We start from the raw sequence: 16999 nt of genomic DNA, 5'->3' as shown, positions 1-16999 counted from the left end.
TGCCCGATCTTTCGTCAACGTCAACGATTCAACCAGCCGAGAGCTTTCTGGATATTAATCAGGATCCGCGTGGTTAATTGTTCGCTTAATCGTTTCGTACACTCGCCCGATTTCAGACCCTCTGGCCCCTATTTGTTAGCTTTCGTTAGTTCATTCGTCAGACGATGTAGAACGTGTACTTTAGATAGAATTTAGAATCATAGACTCATTGTGAGATCACAGCGATGAACACACGAAGGGGTTATTGTAGAGGTTTACTGCTCTAATTACAGGTGGAGATGAACTTCTCCAGATTGTTGGACGGCTCTGTAGGCTTCAGTGACTCCGACTTGAGTCTACTTTCATGGCTGCAAAGTATACCATCGGAAACGTTCGCCGTGCCGTTTGCGCAACGGACGTTGAACGTGGACGTGGAACGGTTGGAAAGACCTTCCCTGGAGACCTCGTGGACCGAGCACATGCTGATCACCCCCATTAAGCCGAAGACCTTCCCCCATAGCGCGATGCCGTTCACCAGGCCAAGATCCGCCGCGGACATGATGTCACGGAGCTTGGTGCCCGCTTTAGAAGCTGGACTCGGCCCAAGGAGTCCGGGCCCTAAAAATACATCGATACCGTCTGCCGCGCTAATGGCACTATCCACCGGCGATATAAATCCCATGTCGAGGTCCTCTTTCGCGAGCTTTCACCTAACCGGTTTCAAGAACAACAAGCTGATGAACACCAGCGTCGATAGGCTTTTCGAGAACGAAGGCGACGTCTTCCTTAGCTCGAGTTACGCCGAATTCCAACAGTTGCCTTCCATACAAGAGACAACGAACAACAATGGCCAACCGAAGGCGCCGCCCAGGACCAGGGGACAGTCGAAGAGTCCAGATGGTGAGCATGCTTTTACTTTTATCTGTTGGTCCAGAGATAACGCAGCTTTCCGGCAACTAAGTTACTAAGAGCGTAGACGATGAGTGAAGACCAAGCCTTTTTTTATTGATAATCCTTAAGTACTTTAGACCATCTTAAATAGAAGACAGATGTAGTGATCATCATTAGACTGCGTATGAAATTTCCGATTTTTAACAGTAATGTTAAACAAACGCAACCTTTCTTCTAAAGGAATTAACTGATTAAAGTGTGCACCATTGCATTCAACGTGTTCTGTTAATGAATTTCAAGTTTCTTGATTGTATTACGGTAAAAATTGTATCTTTCGGTCGATCCTCATTCAATGACTTGTGACATCATGATCTAGCCCAGAGCATGGACATGAAAAATGCAAACCGCATTTGCGTTCCCACTGTCTTGTCAATATATGCAAGAAATTCTAGAGATATTCGAGACGTTCAAGTTAGGTTAAATAGGCTGTGTATTTTTTTTATTGCAGTGGTCTTTTATTTATGCATGCGGTTACCAAGCATTTCTAGCATTCGTCATAACGGGGAACAAATTTACGTATTGCGGTTGCGAAATATTTCCGTTCGATTTTCCTACATGTGAGACTCTATTCTTCCGGTGGAGGAAGATTTGCAAATTCAACAATTTTGCAGATCACATTCACCTTTTTGCAAATTAAATTCACCCTTTCACAGTCCGAGTTTACACTTTTGCAAATGAAGTTTTGACAAAAAAAACAAGTTCCAAAATGACAAAAATTTATTGTATGAAACAATGAACATAAGATATTTATTTAATGTACACATAGCTTTATCCATAACGATTCCCCTGCTGTTCATGACAATTTCACAAAAATATGTATTTATATAATATTTATGATAATCTATGGAAATAGTTGTTTCAAGAGGATTAATAACATTCTAATTTCTGAAAGAACTCATGGTGTTAGTAATAAAAGAGTTTGCCATCTAGAGTCTTGCATTGTCTAGAACTTCTCTCCATTATGTGCATTCAGTTTGTTGGATTTGTAGTAGTTTAGTAACAAGTCTCGTTGATTTTACATAGTTGTTTATTAATTTTTAAGATTAACATCGAAAGTGATATAATGGTGAAAGGGTGTGTCTGATTTCGAAGGAGGTGAATATGGTCTGTGAAAGGGTGAATTTGGAATGGAAAACCTGTGTCTAGAAACAGATAATGATGTCTCTTACATGACAATGTTATTTTATTGTTCTAGGTGTTAAGGCAGATCCCTCGGCGACCTCCACGCCGGAGCGTAGAATCGCCGGCAGGGAATCTCCAGCTCCATCAACAGCCAGGAGTTCCAGAAGGGACTCCCTGGCTGAAAAGCCAACTGGAGTCGCTGCGAAAATCCCAGATCCCACTGCGGTACCTGCTCGAACCTCCCTGGGCAACGATCACCTCGAACAGAGCTATAACGGCGACCTGTTCAAGGAGTATCAAAAGCAGAAGCAAAGGCTGCAGGAGAAGTTCCAGCAAAGGGAAAGGGAGTGGAATGACCTGGTCAGGCAATTATCGACTCCAATTTCCCCGCAGGTGGTTGATAATAGACTTCAAGGTGACGGGTAAGTAAACAGTGCATTACATCGTAAGCCGATTTATCGACGTAAACTGCGACGGTGATTAGTCCTGGATAGAGGGTGGCTTCTCGAGACTGTCATTTATGTTCACCCTTATCCGCCCTCATTGTGTTAATTGGACACGTTTGCCACTGATTCTGAGCAACACCTTAGCTGCTAAACATTAAATGCAAGTACAGTAGGACCTCGATAAACCGGATCCCGATTATAAACAAATATACGTTTAAATATGGTTATATTATGAAGGGAAATAAATTTTCAAAAATAAATAATTTATTTTGGGATAATATAATGTACATTTTAATTATGTCCCTCAGGTTTTAATTTGTCCGGGCTGTTAGTCTCCCGACCAAGCCGGTTAATCAAGGTTCTACTGTAATAACAAAATTTATTCAGGTTTCGTAGGATTTTAATTACAATATCCGTGATTGGATACAGAGGTTTATCAAACCATTCCTCGTGATAAGATTAGTTTGAATAATTTTAAGAGAATAGCAAATTTGTGAGTTTTACTTGAAGTTTATGTTACTTTACTTTAATTTTCCATTTTCAAGGAAGTTGTTCACAATGCTAATTATTTTATCGTCTTGTCGTATTTATCTTTTATTTTAATTTAACCAGGAATAAATTCACTTGGAGACACAGACGAGGAACGAGTAGGTGTTAATATAAGGAGACAAAAGTATATTTGGCAATTCATTTATCATTTATTCGGAATTACAAAAGCTACAGTTTGTTCAACCCTCCTCAAAAATAACTGCGCGCGACAGTTTCTCGGTTTATATCTATCCCTTTTCGTTTTCCACATTAAATCCTCCATTCGTATTTTATTCGCAATTTTATAGGAGACAAACAAATTTAAACGATATCTTTTTTTTTATTCTTTAAGGATGAGAGGAAAAATACCTTTATGTACACCCCAGAAGGGGGTAGTGTGGGATTCCGAGGGAACAGATTTTCGGTTCACCCAATATCCACTAAAAGACCTCTCATCCGGGACCTCATCCTCCCAGTCCGAACTAGTATGATAAGGCAGCACAGGGACCCGCTTTTTGCATTACTACCTGTGCTGCCTTATGCATCAAAAACATGCCATTCATGTTCTTGGCTGTCAAATTTAAACGATATCTAAAACGGAGAATGTGTACATTTCACCCAAAGGTCGTATGCATTAGACAAATACTTGTTGATCCGATATGATTTTGACGGCTGAATTATGTGAATTTTTAATACACGTATTAAATCGTTGTAATTAGAATTCATTTGGATATTCCAAATCATTGTTGTACCAAGTCATCGTCTCGCTGCCCATTCAGATCATAAATTTGAAGTTGCAACATATGAAAGAAAACCTTATATTCTGTAATCAATCTCATAAGAGATTGCCTAATAAAATAAATCGTTATATCCATTGTTATACGTAAGAATACTAATACTATAATATGTTATAAAATACAGTAGGACCTCAATTAACCGGCTTGATCGGGAGACAAACAGCCCGGATAAATTAAAGCCCGATGGATAATCGAGACCCGAGGGACATAATTAAAATGTACATTATTGAGTACTTAGTGTATCTCATTCTAAAACAATTGTTTCGTTTTAAAGTGTCTACGGAGACCTTTTTTACTGACTATATGCAAATATTGGTTATTAGACTGCGGATGTTTATGCGATTTCCAATTTTTGCAGACAGATTTTACGAAAAAGTACCAAATAAAATTCTATTTTCGTTGGCAATAGCAATTGTAGATTCAAAATAAATAGAAATTATATTGAAATTCTATTGAATTTAGTAAATACTTCAGCATTTTTTGAACATTTTTATAAGCCGTAAATACATAAAGATCCGCAGTCTATTGATTACAGTCGGCGAGTCGGATAACGTTATTCACTTTTGCGCGAGGGACGGAGGGGTTAAAAGTAGCTTATAATGAACCATATCGGTAAAAATACACTAATTGGTGGCTTGGGGGTGCATTGTGAGTACTGTTTCGACGTGCATCCTAATACCGGCAACTATCAGCACCGTGGAATCGCGTGAAATGAAAGGCCCGCGGTTTGGCTCGTGTCCCAGCGAGTTACTCGGCCGGCGTAATCCCCGGTAAACGCTATTGTTTACCACGAGGCGTCTCACGACTCCGCAGGGTACAGTCAATCACACCGAGTGGTTGACTACATTCTCTAACAGATGGCAGCAAGGGAATGCCTTTGTCGCGCTTATTATGGCACGAAAGCGGCCGCCGAGAATAAACTTGTTCGGTCTAGACACCGATCCGGCGCCGATCGAAATAGCATCTCCGACCGGCTACGCGAAAAAGAATGACGGAATTGTTTTGACGACTTGACAGTGACCTCTAATTCTCGCTCTCCCGTTCCCTCACTTTCTCCTTCTCTTTAATTGCTTCACTGAAACCCTGTTTGATCTGTTTTACTTCACCCTTTTGGGAACGTCGCAGCAAAGTCGTGATGATAACTGCACTGCGGGATTTATTCAGTCGTGGCGTTTTTGAGACTAGATGTTTGGGACTAGAAGTGATTATTTTACAGTAACTCGGATTTATTTTGCAGTATTCAGATTTTTATTATAATATATTTATATACAAAGTTATTGACACTAAACCTACCGACCATCAAAAGTGACTGATTTGAATGAAATTCAAATTTGATGAAATTTATTTGTATTTTGTGCGATTTTTACTATAATATATACCGGAGTCAAAAAATATATTCAATAAATTTCCATGAAAACACCTTTAAAATGTCAATAATTGTCCAATAAAAAGACTAATATGGGTCATTTGACCTCTCGTGGTAGGTTTACTGTTAATAGATTGCGGATTTTCATGCATTTATGACTCGTAAGAATTTTCAAAAAATGCTGAAATATAAAATTTGAAAGAATTCAGTACGATTTTGTATGTGTTTTTGAACTACAAAGACCGTTCCCATTAAACACAGGATTTTATTTGATTTCACTTTCTTAAAAGTCCATAATAATTGGAAATTGCATGAAGATTTGCAGTCTGGTTATTAAATAGCTCCCTATAAGTACATCTTGACAGTCTCAATAGTTATACATAAAGTCATATGTTTGGAGCTTGTCTGGAAAAACTTAATGAGATTTACATAAAAGAGTTTTGTAATCCCAGTTATATACTATAAAGATCCACAGAGTAGCTATAATCTACATATAGTACTTTACATCTTCATATATATTCATAACTTTATATTCTCTAATAATCTCTGCTCAGTGTACTAGCTTGTAAGATACTGTTTAATATAGTTTTGTCGATGCAAAGGTGATCAATATTTAAAACATATAATTTAGAGTGAACATATACAATTAGGGGACACGCTATTATAAATAGTAGACACAGAAAAGAGATTATTCATAAGCTAACTTAAAGTATTTATTAATTGAATTTTATTCTTAACCTTTATTATTATTCTTAACCTTTTGTTTCTAGTTATAGTTGTTGCCTACCGAACAAACGATTGTTCATTTCATGTACAAACGCTTGTAAATGTGGTCACCAATAACCGCAAGGTAGAAGTGGCCTTCATAAAAGAATTTGAATTTATGTGCATTTTAATTTTGGTTGTCATATAAACGAGTATGAAATGATCCACGGATTACTGCAACCTGTGTTAAGTCAACGCACCTCCGCAAATCCTTATATCAATCAATGGCTAATCACTTTCAATTTCTGTTTGAAATTTAAGATTTCAAATACTAGAAATCATAGAACCATTTGATGTAATTCGATCGTTGACATAAGGCTATACAATTTTATATTCATCTTTTTTCAAAATGAGAGAAACAGTGACTTAAGTAGAAATGGCGTGTCTGGCTTTTGTATCTTTCTTTTTGGAATTGCATGCACGGGATGGCGATGAAATGAAATAATCTGAGGAATTACGTTTGCTTCAAAATAAATCGTCGGGCAAGGGATTAATGTTAATCCCAGATAATGGACGCGCAGTAATCCGAGGAGAAGTGTATCGATTTGTACTGCTCGTCAAAGCAGTTTTAATCGTTGAATATGTCTGTACATATATTCCATTCCTTAATCCCTCATCCCTTAATCTTTAAAGGGAATTTATTGCAACTGACGGATTTAATCAATATTTTTGAAATTTTAAGGCTACTTTACCATACTATTGACGTAACTAACATTCCTTTAGTAGCGAAGAGTTCAGCATAAAATGTTATGACTGCTTAACCGTACCACAACTGGTCAAATTTTATCGGTTCCACATTTTCTACCTCATTATTAGATACCGGATTTTATGCATTTATGACAAAAATGAATAGGTGCAATTTAAAAGAGTAAAAATATTAGAAGAATTTAAAAATACTATTACATTATTTTCAACCTATTAAACATATTAAGATAGATAATAAGTTTCTATTTCACTCCAGTTTGTTGCAATTTAGGTAGAAAATTTGTATTTTGTATAAAGATCAGCTGTCTACTCATAATTAATGAAATTACAAAGATGCGTCCACTAGAAATTATTAGATAAATTCCTTCATTCAAGCACACAGTGTTGTACAAATTTCGAGAAGTCTAAACAAGTTCAGTCTTGTAATTTTTATAAAACAACGTATATCAGTGATATTTTGTGCTTGGTGCGGTTAGTGTTAAATTCCAAGGGATCTGCATGGGTGATTCTTTTGAAAGTCACCGGTTATGGTGAGACGCAGTATGTTTTCTCACGGCCACGTGCGCGGCTGCATCCACCATAGACATCCACCATGGACAAATCAGGAGCGGCGGGAAGTCATCCCTCGTGAACGTCGCGCGCATTCCTTTTCGCGAACGAATAAATGTTCCCGGCTGTATCCTCGTAAATGTCATGTAACGGGCTAAAATTACCAACGCCTTTTCTGCAAAGGCATATCGGTTGCATCCGGTGATAATAATTGAGCCACCATTTCGGCTCGCAGACGTCCGTCGACGTCCTCCATGTTCTGTTCCATTTAACTGATTGAGCGGATTCACTATTGTTCGGAATGAGTCATTTCGGGACGGTATTCATTCACACAAATGTACAGTGGGTGATCCAATTGTTACAGTCACTTACATAAATTAACGACTTTGCGTTCAAATCAATTTTGAATGGAAGTCTTTCACTGAATTCTTATTGACTCCGGATCTTCATGCAAAATAAAAATTATCTGTACCAATTATGAGAAGTACTAAACTATTAACGAGAACAATTTATTTTCTTACGTGATTTAATAAATAAGTCGTTGTTTCTTCTGATGTTCTCATTGCTCTGTATGTCGTTTATTTATTTTTGTCATAAATGCATGAAATGGCAGTCTAGTTCGTATTTTTGTGAAGTGTTTTATGAAACATTAAACAGCAAATGTCCTCTAATTATTAACATCTATACACCGGTTTTGATCGAATTTTTAATCGAATTCAATTTTACTTTAAATTTAGTTTTAAATTAGCATTCTTAATTCAAAAAGGGGATGTAATAATTCATTCTTATTGTATAATGATAATGTATAGCCAGTAACGTCGGAAAGTTTTTGACATTACAATATTTTTAAATTATAATAATATTATACATATATGAACACTGGTAATAAATGGTGGCATATAGAATGTTATTTTCTACCACAAATCTTTCCAATTATCCGATAGAAAGTGGCTAATAAATTTGCGAAACAACTAATAAATTAAGTGTAATTAGTAATTAACAGATCTTTTTCATTTCGCGTCTTAAGAGAGTTACGTCTTATAAAAGATTTTAGTAGACTTACAACTTTTATTCATTATTCATTGAATATGAAAGAAAGTTCCAATTTCCTTTCAAACTACATAGTTCTAGAATTAAAACTAGTTCTACATATGAAAGTAAGTTTAAAGATTATACTTTTCACTACTATGTCAGTCAAATCTGAATGACGTAATTATTATATAAAATTTTGAAATCATCATTTATTTCTAAACTGTGGATTTTGATGCATTTATGTAGAAATTAACTGGATAAAAATCTGAGAACATTCTTATGTTGTTCTCAACATAAAAACACTATTATAAGGGATTAAATGAATTTTTATTGAACTATGTAGAATATGTTTATTTTGCATAAAGATCCGCAGTCTATTTCTTACATTCTATGAACCAAACCAAACCTTGTTACGATCTATTTGAAAAAATAATTGCTGTAACAAATACTCCATTTTCTATTTTTATATTGTCAAATACGTCATTCAACGTGTTATGCAAAAGCATATTTCTCCAGTTAATTGTTCAAAGCACGTACACATAAAATAGCAACTTAATCGAGCTCTAATTGACGGTTTCATTTCGCTATATTTTTTCCAACTCGTCGACACCATAAGCGCACAAACTCTACAGTCCAGTGATCACAATACAACAGAGAAAGAACCTATCTCTCACCGTCACACACGGTGCTCACACTATTACGTGTCCGAAAGCGCATTTCGTTATCTCTTATCCGACGTGTTACAATCGTTTACGCGGTTTCGTAACCTAAATAACTGTCAATGACGTCGACGGGGGAAAGAGGTGGTTCGCGGTTTCGATGAAATGAAAGTGGAATTCGAACGTGGTTCATTGGCCATCGACCGTTGACATTGTTCCGACTCCGGATGCCGGATGTATGGGAATAGTACGTGCTCGGTTGTCACGGGGAAATCGTGACCGTGGCTCGCGTCTCGTCAACGTTTCTCGCTCTTTGGCTTCGTTATACATATTTATGGTCTCATTGTCCCATTCATGCAGACGACACAATCATAAAACACAGCCGAATACGCATATTTGCGGTGTGCGCTGTCTAGACGGATGATTTTTGGCATTCAGGCATTTAAACGCGATGATTAATTGAACCCTGTGCCGGGAACATGTAATTACACACAGCCATGTGTTGCTCATTTACTTCGACTTCTTTCCGAGTATGCAGCAGGCACAGTGTATTTTAAAGATTATTACTAGACTGCGGGTCTTTGTACAAATTAAACATTTTCTGCATCAATTATAAGCAGAGCATTATTTGGGGACATAAATATTTGAAATAGGTACTATTTAATATTTTAGATTTTGTTTTGCTTAAAGAAATCGTAATTTGCTTAAATAAGATATACAATTTCGAAAATAAAATATTTCTATTTTTACAATCTGAACCACAAAATAAAATTATCCTACAATTTTTATCACATTTTTGGTACTCAAGATCTCCCGAGGTTCATGACTAGACTGCGGATCTTTATGCAATTACGGCTTCTAAAAATTTTCGAAAAATACGAGGATATAAAATATGACAGAATTTAGCACGATTTTACTTTATTTCCGATCTATAAAAGCTACTACATACCACTGAGAACAACATTTTATTTAATTCCAGTTTCTTAAAATTTACCGAAAAAAATTGAAAATTGCATAAACATCCGCAGTCTATTCATGACTTATAATACGACGCTAAGTTACAAATTCTCATTTCTTCATAATTTTTCGTCGAGTTTTAACCTTTTAAACGAGTTAAACATTTCAAGTAACAGTTCAAGTAACATTTGTATGTCGAATTAAAGGCTGTAATAAGTACGTCAGAGTTTTTAGTAGATTAAATTCCCATTTCTTCATTATTTTCGGCTAAATTTTTAGAAAATCACTTGGACATTGACCAAGTATGACCGTCTCATCACTATTTGTAACATAACCTCTCATAATAAATGCACAAAGTTAATAATTTTTATTTAAACTCTTGTGGCTCGGTGTCCAAGCTAATAGAATCGTTTGTAACTTATTGTATCAGTATAAACAGTATACGAAAGTTTCATTTCGTGATTGTGCAAAGCACATTCTACACCTTGATCTCATTGTCGAACGAAGAGGATATTGCATGCAATTTGAAGTTCATTTAAATGTTCAATTATTTAGAAAATTAAGTTAGCAAATCTGCGTTCTATATGCTAATCCAGGAATAAATTTCTAAATACCTCTGATGCAAATTTCGACTGCGGAGGAGTTATGGAGGTTTCGTGTTACCCCGAACTGAGCGAGCAAAGTTTAACTGATTCTCCATAACCGACTATGGCTATAGTGGTTGCAACGTGATAAACCTGCGGTAATCGACCACATGTGTCTGTACTTTCGTCTGCAAACGGTGTTCGGTTACAGAGGACGTCTTTGGTCAAGTTATGAATAATGAGAATATACATGTGATGTCTCTGGGCGCTGCGCTGTTTACCGAGCCTATTATTATCCAACAAATTCACTTTCAGTTCACCCCTAAGTAAAAAAAGAAATACCATCGACAATGACTACTTATTACCACGTTTTTATTAGCTCGCTTTCTTGTTTGTTTGTCTGTTTGTCTGTTTGTTCGGTGGCAAATTTTTTTATAATTAAACTGCGGATTTTATGCATTTATAACAAAAATTATTAGTTGCAATTTGAAGCAGTAATAAGATTTAAAAAATTGAAGGTATGAATATATTAAATTTGAACTACTAAAATTGTTAAATCAAGAAATAAAATTATGTACAAGTGGTTTCTGTTTCTTGCAACAAACGCAGAAAATTTTGATTTTGCTTTTGTCAAATATATTCGACATGAATTCATTCTTTGAAGGACAATAGCTTACGGTAAACTTGAATTTTGTTTGACTCTCACTTTCATTGTTCAGAAGGAGACCTCTGCACATCATAATTGTTATCGCAGTAGCCGGTTGACTGTTTTAATCAGTCATTTACGAGTTGAAGTGAAAAATAAAATGTATACCGTTAAAAAAAATGGTGTGTATTGATACAAATCTAAATAAATGTTTTATGGAAATTTCTTTTATTAGGTGTCTTTGAGGGGCAATGTAGACTATATTCGACATCCTGCACAAGCCAGGTGGGGCATCTTAGATGAAAATTATTGTTGTTCCTGGCTGTAGCATTATCATATTAGCCTACATACAAATTTTCAGATCTTTAGCTCGTCCTAAAATACTTTTAATCCGGATAGCGTGTTAACACTAGGTTTACGGAGGTCTAGAAATAACTATTTCACATTATTTTATAAACATAACAACAATGTGTCTATCCAAATTTTTGGCCATTTTTCCAATGGTATATACCCCAAAAAATAAATTTGGTAAATAACTCCTCAGGGAAGCATCTTTCCAATCTTAATAATCGCAAGTTAAAAATATTAGACCCCGTCATTTTGACGAGAAATGTCTTTACATGTTCGAAATTACCTCACAGGGATCAACAAACTGTTAAGCAAGTAATAATCACTTTCCTCATTTCGTTAAAGAGAAGAGTAATTGCCATGTAAGATGGCGCGCAACGAGATATCACTTCCCTCTGCCTCACATTTACACAAACACGGTACGCGCGACATGAAATTCACTGTCACGGAGCTGACTCAAGGCTCTTATCTCCGATATCGTTATTCGATCTCGAGAAATAATCGCGACGTCGAATTCCCGGAATGTTTTCCTCGTCGAGACCAAGTTCAAGTAACTCGTCCATTAAGCGAATCGTCTCACGTATCTACTAATTAGATTTCAGGCATGCTTCCTGTCGGTTGAATGCCAGCGATGAACAACGAATCGTCTTGTTGCTAGAAAAACGAAATGGAGAGTCGAACGCGTGGAAGAAGATCTTGGAACACTGAACTCGAATATATGAAAGAATTATGGAGATTCTAACGATTCTACAAGCCTTAACGAGACTTTCTTTTGTTCTACACGTTTGAAGAAGTATTAACGATGTAGGTTTGTGAACCTGTTGACACGGTGCGCCGCGATTCGCGAAATTAGTACGGTCCCGAGCGTCTGACACTTCATTAACCGGGAAATATGACGCATTTAGACGGCGAAATTTACGTTGCGCGGTCGTTGAAATCGGCGGCAGTCCTTGATCCTTCAACAGACTCAACAAACGAGGTCGCTTGCAGTGATTCACTCCGGTGCATACTTCGAAATGATAAACAATGCTTTAGGAAAGATGTCGCTGAAACGCTGCTCAACGTCACAGACAATATTTGCCAGCGTTGCCAAGATTACAATTTCTCCGTGCGATTATTGAACACTTCAAAGGTTCAATATTGATCGATGAAATTCGCGAAAGTTCGTCGAGCAACAATTCGTTCAGCTGTCGGGTGATCGATAGGAAATCGACGAGACCTTTACTTTCTCGGCAATCATGCCACTCATGGCATGTTCTGAATTATATTCTTCGTATCCGATGAATTTTTAATGTTGTTAGTAGGACAGTTTCATCAATAAACAAAGATGTAGAGAAATAATCGTGTTTCTTTACCAGCTCGTCGTTGTGGATACTTTATTTTATGGAATCATACAGTAGTTATCTTGCAAATAAGAATTGATTGCAAATAAGAACAAAATTGATTATACAAGACTATCTATGGTGTCTTTCGCGTTATTGAGAAATAAAACAGTATTAATTTAAAACTAGTGTACCTCTTTACTATTTTTAAAAATTGCTGTACAATTATTCAAAATATTGTTTACATTATTAAATATATCGGTATCTAAATCAATTACTAAACATTTAGGTATTGCATGAGGTATCATACCAATTTCATATCCATAAAATTTCTAGATCGGAAGAAATGTTTAATTTTCCAGTTAAAATAGCTTCCAGTGCACAGGCTTAATACCTCCCTGGTTCGTTCTTTTATTATTTTTACATTTACTTAAAATAGAGCTTCCACTATAAAGCGTCCATTAAACAATATGAAATTGTTGTAATGGATTTCTTTGCGGCATCAGCGACAATCATCAAACTATTTGCTGTCGAAACTCTAATATCCTGAAATATAGATATACAAATAAGAGATGCATATATCCATTCATACATAGAAAATGAAATTCTCGAAAGTGCTTTATGCGTGTTCCCTAAGTGTCCAGCGATCGATAAAATTCTTTTCAGCCGCTTTCACCGTGCGAGGATCGACGAGAGGCGTCGATTTTCTTGCGATTTTCTCGTCTTGGCAAGTCGCACTTGTAACCGAGCCACCCACTTGCATGCCTTTGCAAGACGCAGCTTGGTAATTAGTGCGCGTGACCGGCCGAGATTGGTCACAAGCGCGGCTTTGTTTCAGGTTCGCTCGATTAAGGGGAAATCGCGGATTTAACGTCCGTTTCAACTTACGGCGCTTCGTTAACGTCGAAGAACGGCAGGTGTTGTAAATACTTTATACAGGGAACGGTGCATCGGGAGTAGGTTAGTTTGGTTTGGTTCAAGGTGAACCGATCGCAGGTGACGTTTATGGCGAGATGAAAACGTTATGTGCTTGTGCAATGCTCGGCGTTCAATCATATTTGGTGAAATGGCGGTCGTTTGAGAAATCCGCGGTGTTTGGAAAATGAAGACGTTATTATTTTTAATACACTTGCGATTTTATTGTAGCATGGTATTTAACATGTGCTGCTAGTGTTGCACGTGAGAAATTAATTTGATGCGCGTTTACGTTCAAATTGATATTGTATACTTGAATGATATTTAATTAATTTTATTTTTAATATATTCAAATATATGAACATTAATGTATAATAATTTTATTTTTAATATATTCGAATGTATGAACAATAATATATAATAATTTTATTTTTAATATATTAAAATATGCGAACAATATAATGATTTTATTTTTGGGAATTTATGACCGATTTTTACCGGTACCTATGAAAACTAGAATTCGTAACTATTATAATTGTAACTACAAAGAATAGCTGCAAAGGATACTGTAACTATGAAGCTTGTTAACAACATATTTTTTAATTATATTACCATCAGATTTATATTGTTCATCCTATACATTATTAAATGCAGCAATTTCTTTTGAAAATTTACGAACTTTACTTAATTTGTATCATAAAGATTCACAGTTCGATGGTAACATTCTCGCGCCAGTTCACGGTCTCAATACAGCACACAGAATGTCTCGAATGCGGTCTCGATCAAAGAACTTTTTCGGCCAGAAGAAGACAAGACACCTCGATAGAAAAGTAAATAAATTCAATTGAAAATCAGGCACAATTCTATGCAAATCGTATGCAAAGTGTAGCGCGCTAGGTAACAGAAAATCTTCTCAGGATCGTAGCGCAGGAAAGCATAACGAGGAATTCGTTCGCCAGTGACGTTTGAAAATTTATAGGAATTCGTACGTTGGTGTACGGCGGAAAGTGTGGCGGTGCGTTCAACCTGTTGTGAAATTCGCTGTGACTGTGACCGCTCGCAGGATACGTCGCGACGCACTTAAATCGAGAGTTAGAACTGTCCTGAATCATTCTATGTAGTATCTATTCGCAAAGTTCAACCTCCGAGTAGCTCGATTGTTTGAATGGGTCTCAAACATTTTTAAATATTTTATTTCGACTCTGACTGAAAATCATGAATATGTTTTAGTTTTCACAAAAATTTTGGTGCAGATTGCAATTATACGAGTAATTTCATTTTATGGTGAATATACTCGCCATATACAATTAACATGTCCGCTTATCTTTTTTGTTAAAATGTTTTATTAAATGCAATAAACCTATTTAGCAGAGAGGAAAGTCCATGGATTCTCTGAATATTCTACTGCGTACTACAGCTTTGTACAATTGTACGTGTGTATGAAATTAATTTAACTTCACGAGATTAATTTCATGTCACATATGTGTGACAGTGGTAGCGAACGTGTTAATAAGCTAAAACAAGCATCATTAGGGGATTTTATGCATTTATGGCAAAACTTAGTAGGTGTAATTTAACATTAAAACTACCACGAGGGGTCAAATGACCCATTGTGGATTTTTTATTTGATAAATTATTGAAATTGTAAAGGTGTTTTCATGGGAATTTATTCAATATATTTTTTGACTGCAGTATAAGTACATATATTATAGTAAATATCGCACAAAATGTAAATAAATTTAATCTTCTGTTATTTTTATAATACTATACACATCAGTCACATTTGATGGTCGGTAGGTTTAGTGTTAAAACAATGGAAAAATATTAGAAAAATTTAAAGATACCGTTACATTATTTTCAACCTATTAAACATATAATATTACGAAAGGAAATAAATTTGTATTTCACTCGAATTTGTGATAATTCACATAAAAAATTTTATTTTGCATAAAGATCTGCTGTCCAATGATTAGGGATGTCCAAATATTTATAAACAATTAGCAAATTTCATGTATTCATTACAGAAATGAGTAACTATATTTTTAATGACTAGAAACATTACAAGAATTGAAGAGTATCAACATATTATGTATATCGATATTTTTATATTATATTATGATATTTATTATGTAATATACATTTATTTAACTCGTTTCTGCATATAAATGCAACTCTTGAACTGCTAACACGGCGCTGCGCGACTCGCCGCTAGCAGACGGAAACACGTCAACTAACTGTGTTACGCCGGCTGTCTCGAGACGAATCTGCCAGATGCTTCTCGTCATTATCTCAAAGGGAATCGTTTACCCGTATCACTTTCTCGTTTCGCGTGAAACCAGTTGGGGAACGCGTCCTCTCCGGTCCGACTTTATTAAACAACAGATGTGCGATAAAACACTGTTATTTCGGTCTTTCCAACTCGCGTAATTTCATGGAGATTACACTTTTTCCATTTGACGGTTCTCTCTCTGTGAAGGGATTGCGAGAAATTTATTTTGCTCTGTCATTTTAACTTTATTATTCATTAGAAAAGCGATTTCTATTTATTTGGATAAATATTGAAGAGGTGTCAATTGATAGACTACTTACTTTATGCAAAATAAAAATCGTTCGCGTTAATTGCAAGTCATAGGAACCAAATAGGAATTTATTTCTCTCTTTGGTGGTTTTACTAAGTTGCAAGAAATGTATTGTCGTTTAAATCTTGTAACATCTTTAATATTTGAAACGACACTCATTTTTGCCATAAATGCATAAAGATCCGCAGTCTAGTAATAAGGTTCTACATACTGGACACTCGTTCAACTAGCTGTACAAAATGAATTGATTATTTGGACATTTTAAGCGAATTTTTTACCAGATTTAGGATTGAATTCATTAAAATAGCTGCCATTGCGCACACTTACAGCCGCGTGCGCGGTAGGAGAAACGAATTCGCGTAGTTTACTCGAATGTTCCCCAGGTTTGAGTGTCGGGCACAGCTGATCGCGTTCGCGGGAATCAAAGCAGCCTGTGATAGGTCGCGATACGCTTTGTTATTACGAGCGTAGTCGGCGATTCGACGGGCAGTCGAGTCTAATGCCGCTTGCGGGCGAAATCGTAGCCACCGCTTGGCTCCCTCGATACTTCGCGTCGAGCTTCCTCGCAAGCAGCATCGTTCCTTGCCTGTGACCGCGCTCCGTGGCCCGCGATCTCGAGATTCCCTTCGGTCCTCTATTTAACCGAGCTAGCCTAAATAAGACTACGAAGCTCGATCGGATTCCGCGACTTCCGGAGCGGTCAAATTGCCAGCCCGCCGCGGCCCGAACCCCTCCGCGCTGGACGCTTC

The 16999-nt window shown here is 36.4% G+C and overlaps 1 protein-coding gene across 7 annotated transcripts in view; it reads left to right on the top strand.

Moving 5' to 3' along the window:
• The window catches only part of LOC143212416 (WD repeat-containing protein 47), a 154312-nt gene that overhangs the window by 55285 nt on the left and 82028 nt on the right, over window positions 1-16999 (top strand). For all 7 annotated transcript variants that reach the window (XM_076431238.1, XM_076431233.1, XM_076431235.1 and 4 more), the window contains 2 exons: window positions 273-879; window positions 2126-2474. In XM_076431238.1, the coding sequence (XP_076287353.1) occupies window positions 273-879; window positions 2126-2474 (956 nt within the window). The remainder of the gene's footprint in view (window positions 1-272; window positions 880-2125; window positions 2475-16999) is intronic.

The sequence above is a fragment of the Lasioglossum baleicum genome, chromosome 9 (genome assembly GCF_051020765.1).
Source record: "Lasioglossum baleicum chromosome 9, iyLasBale1, whole genome shotgun sequence".
In the NCBI taxonomy this organism is placed as follows: domain Eukaryota; kingdom Metazoa; phylum Arthropoda; class Insecta; order Hymenoptera; family Halictidae; genus Lasioglossum; species Lasioglossum baleicum.
The sequence above is the reverse complement of the archived record's forward strand: the minus strand, read 5'-3'. Positions and strand labels throughout refer to the sequence as shown.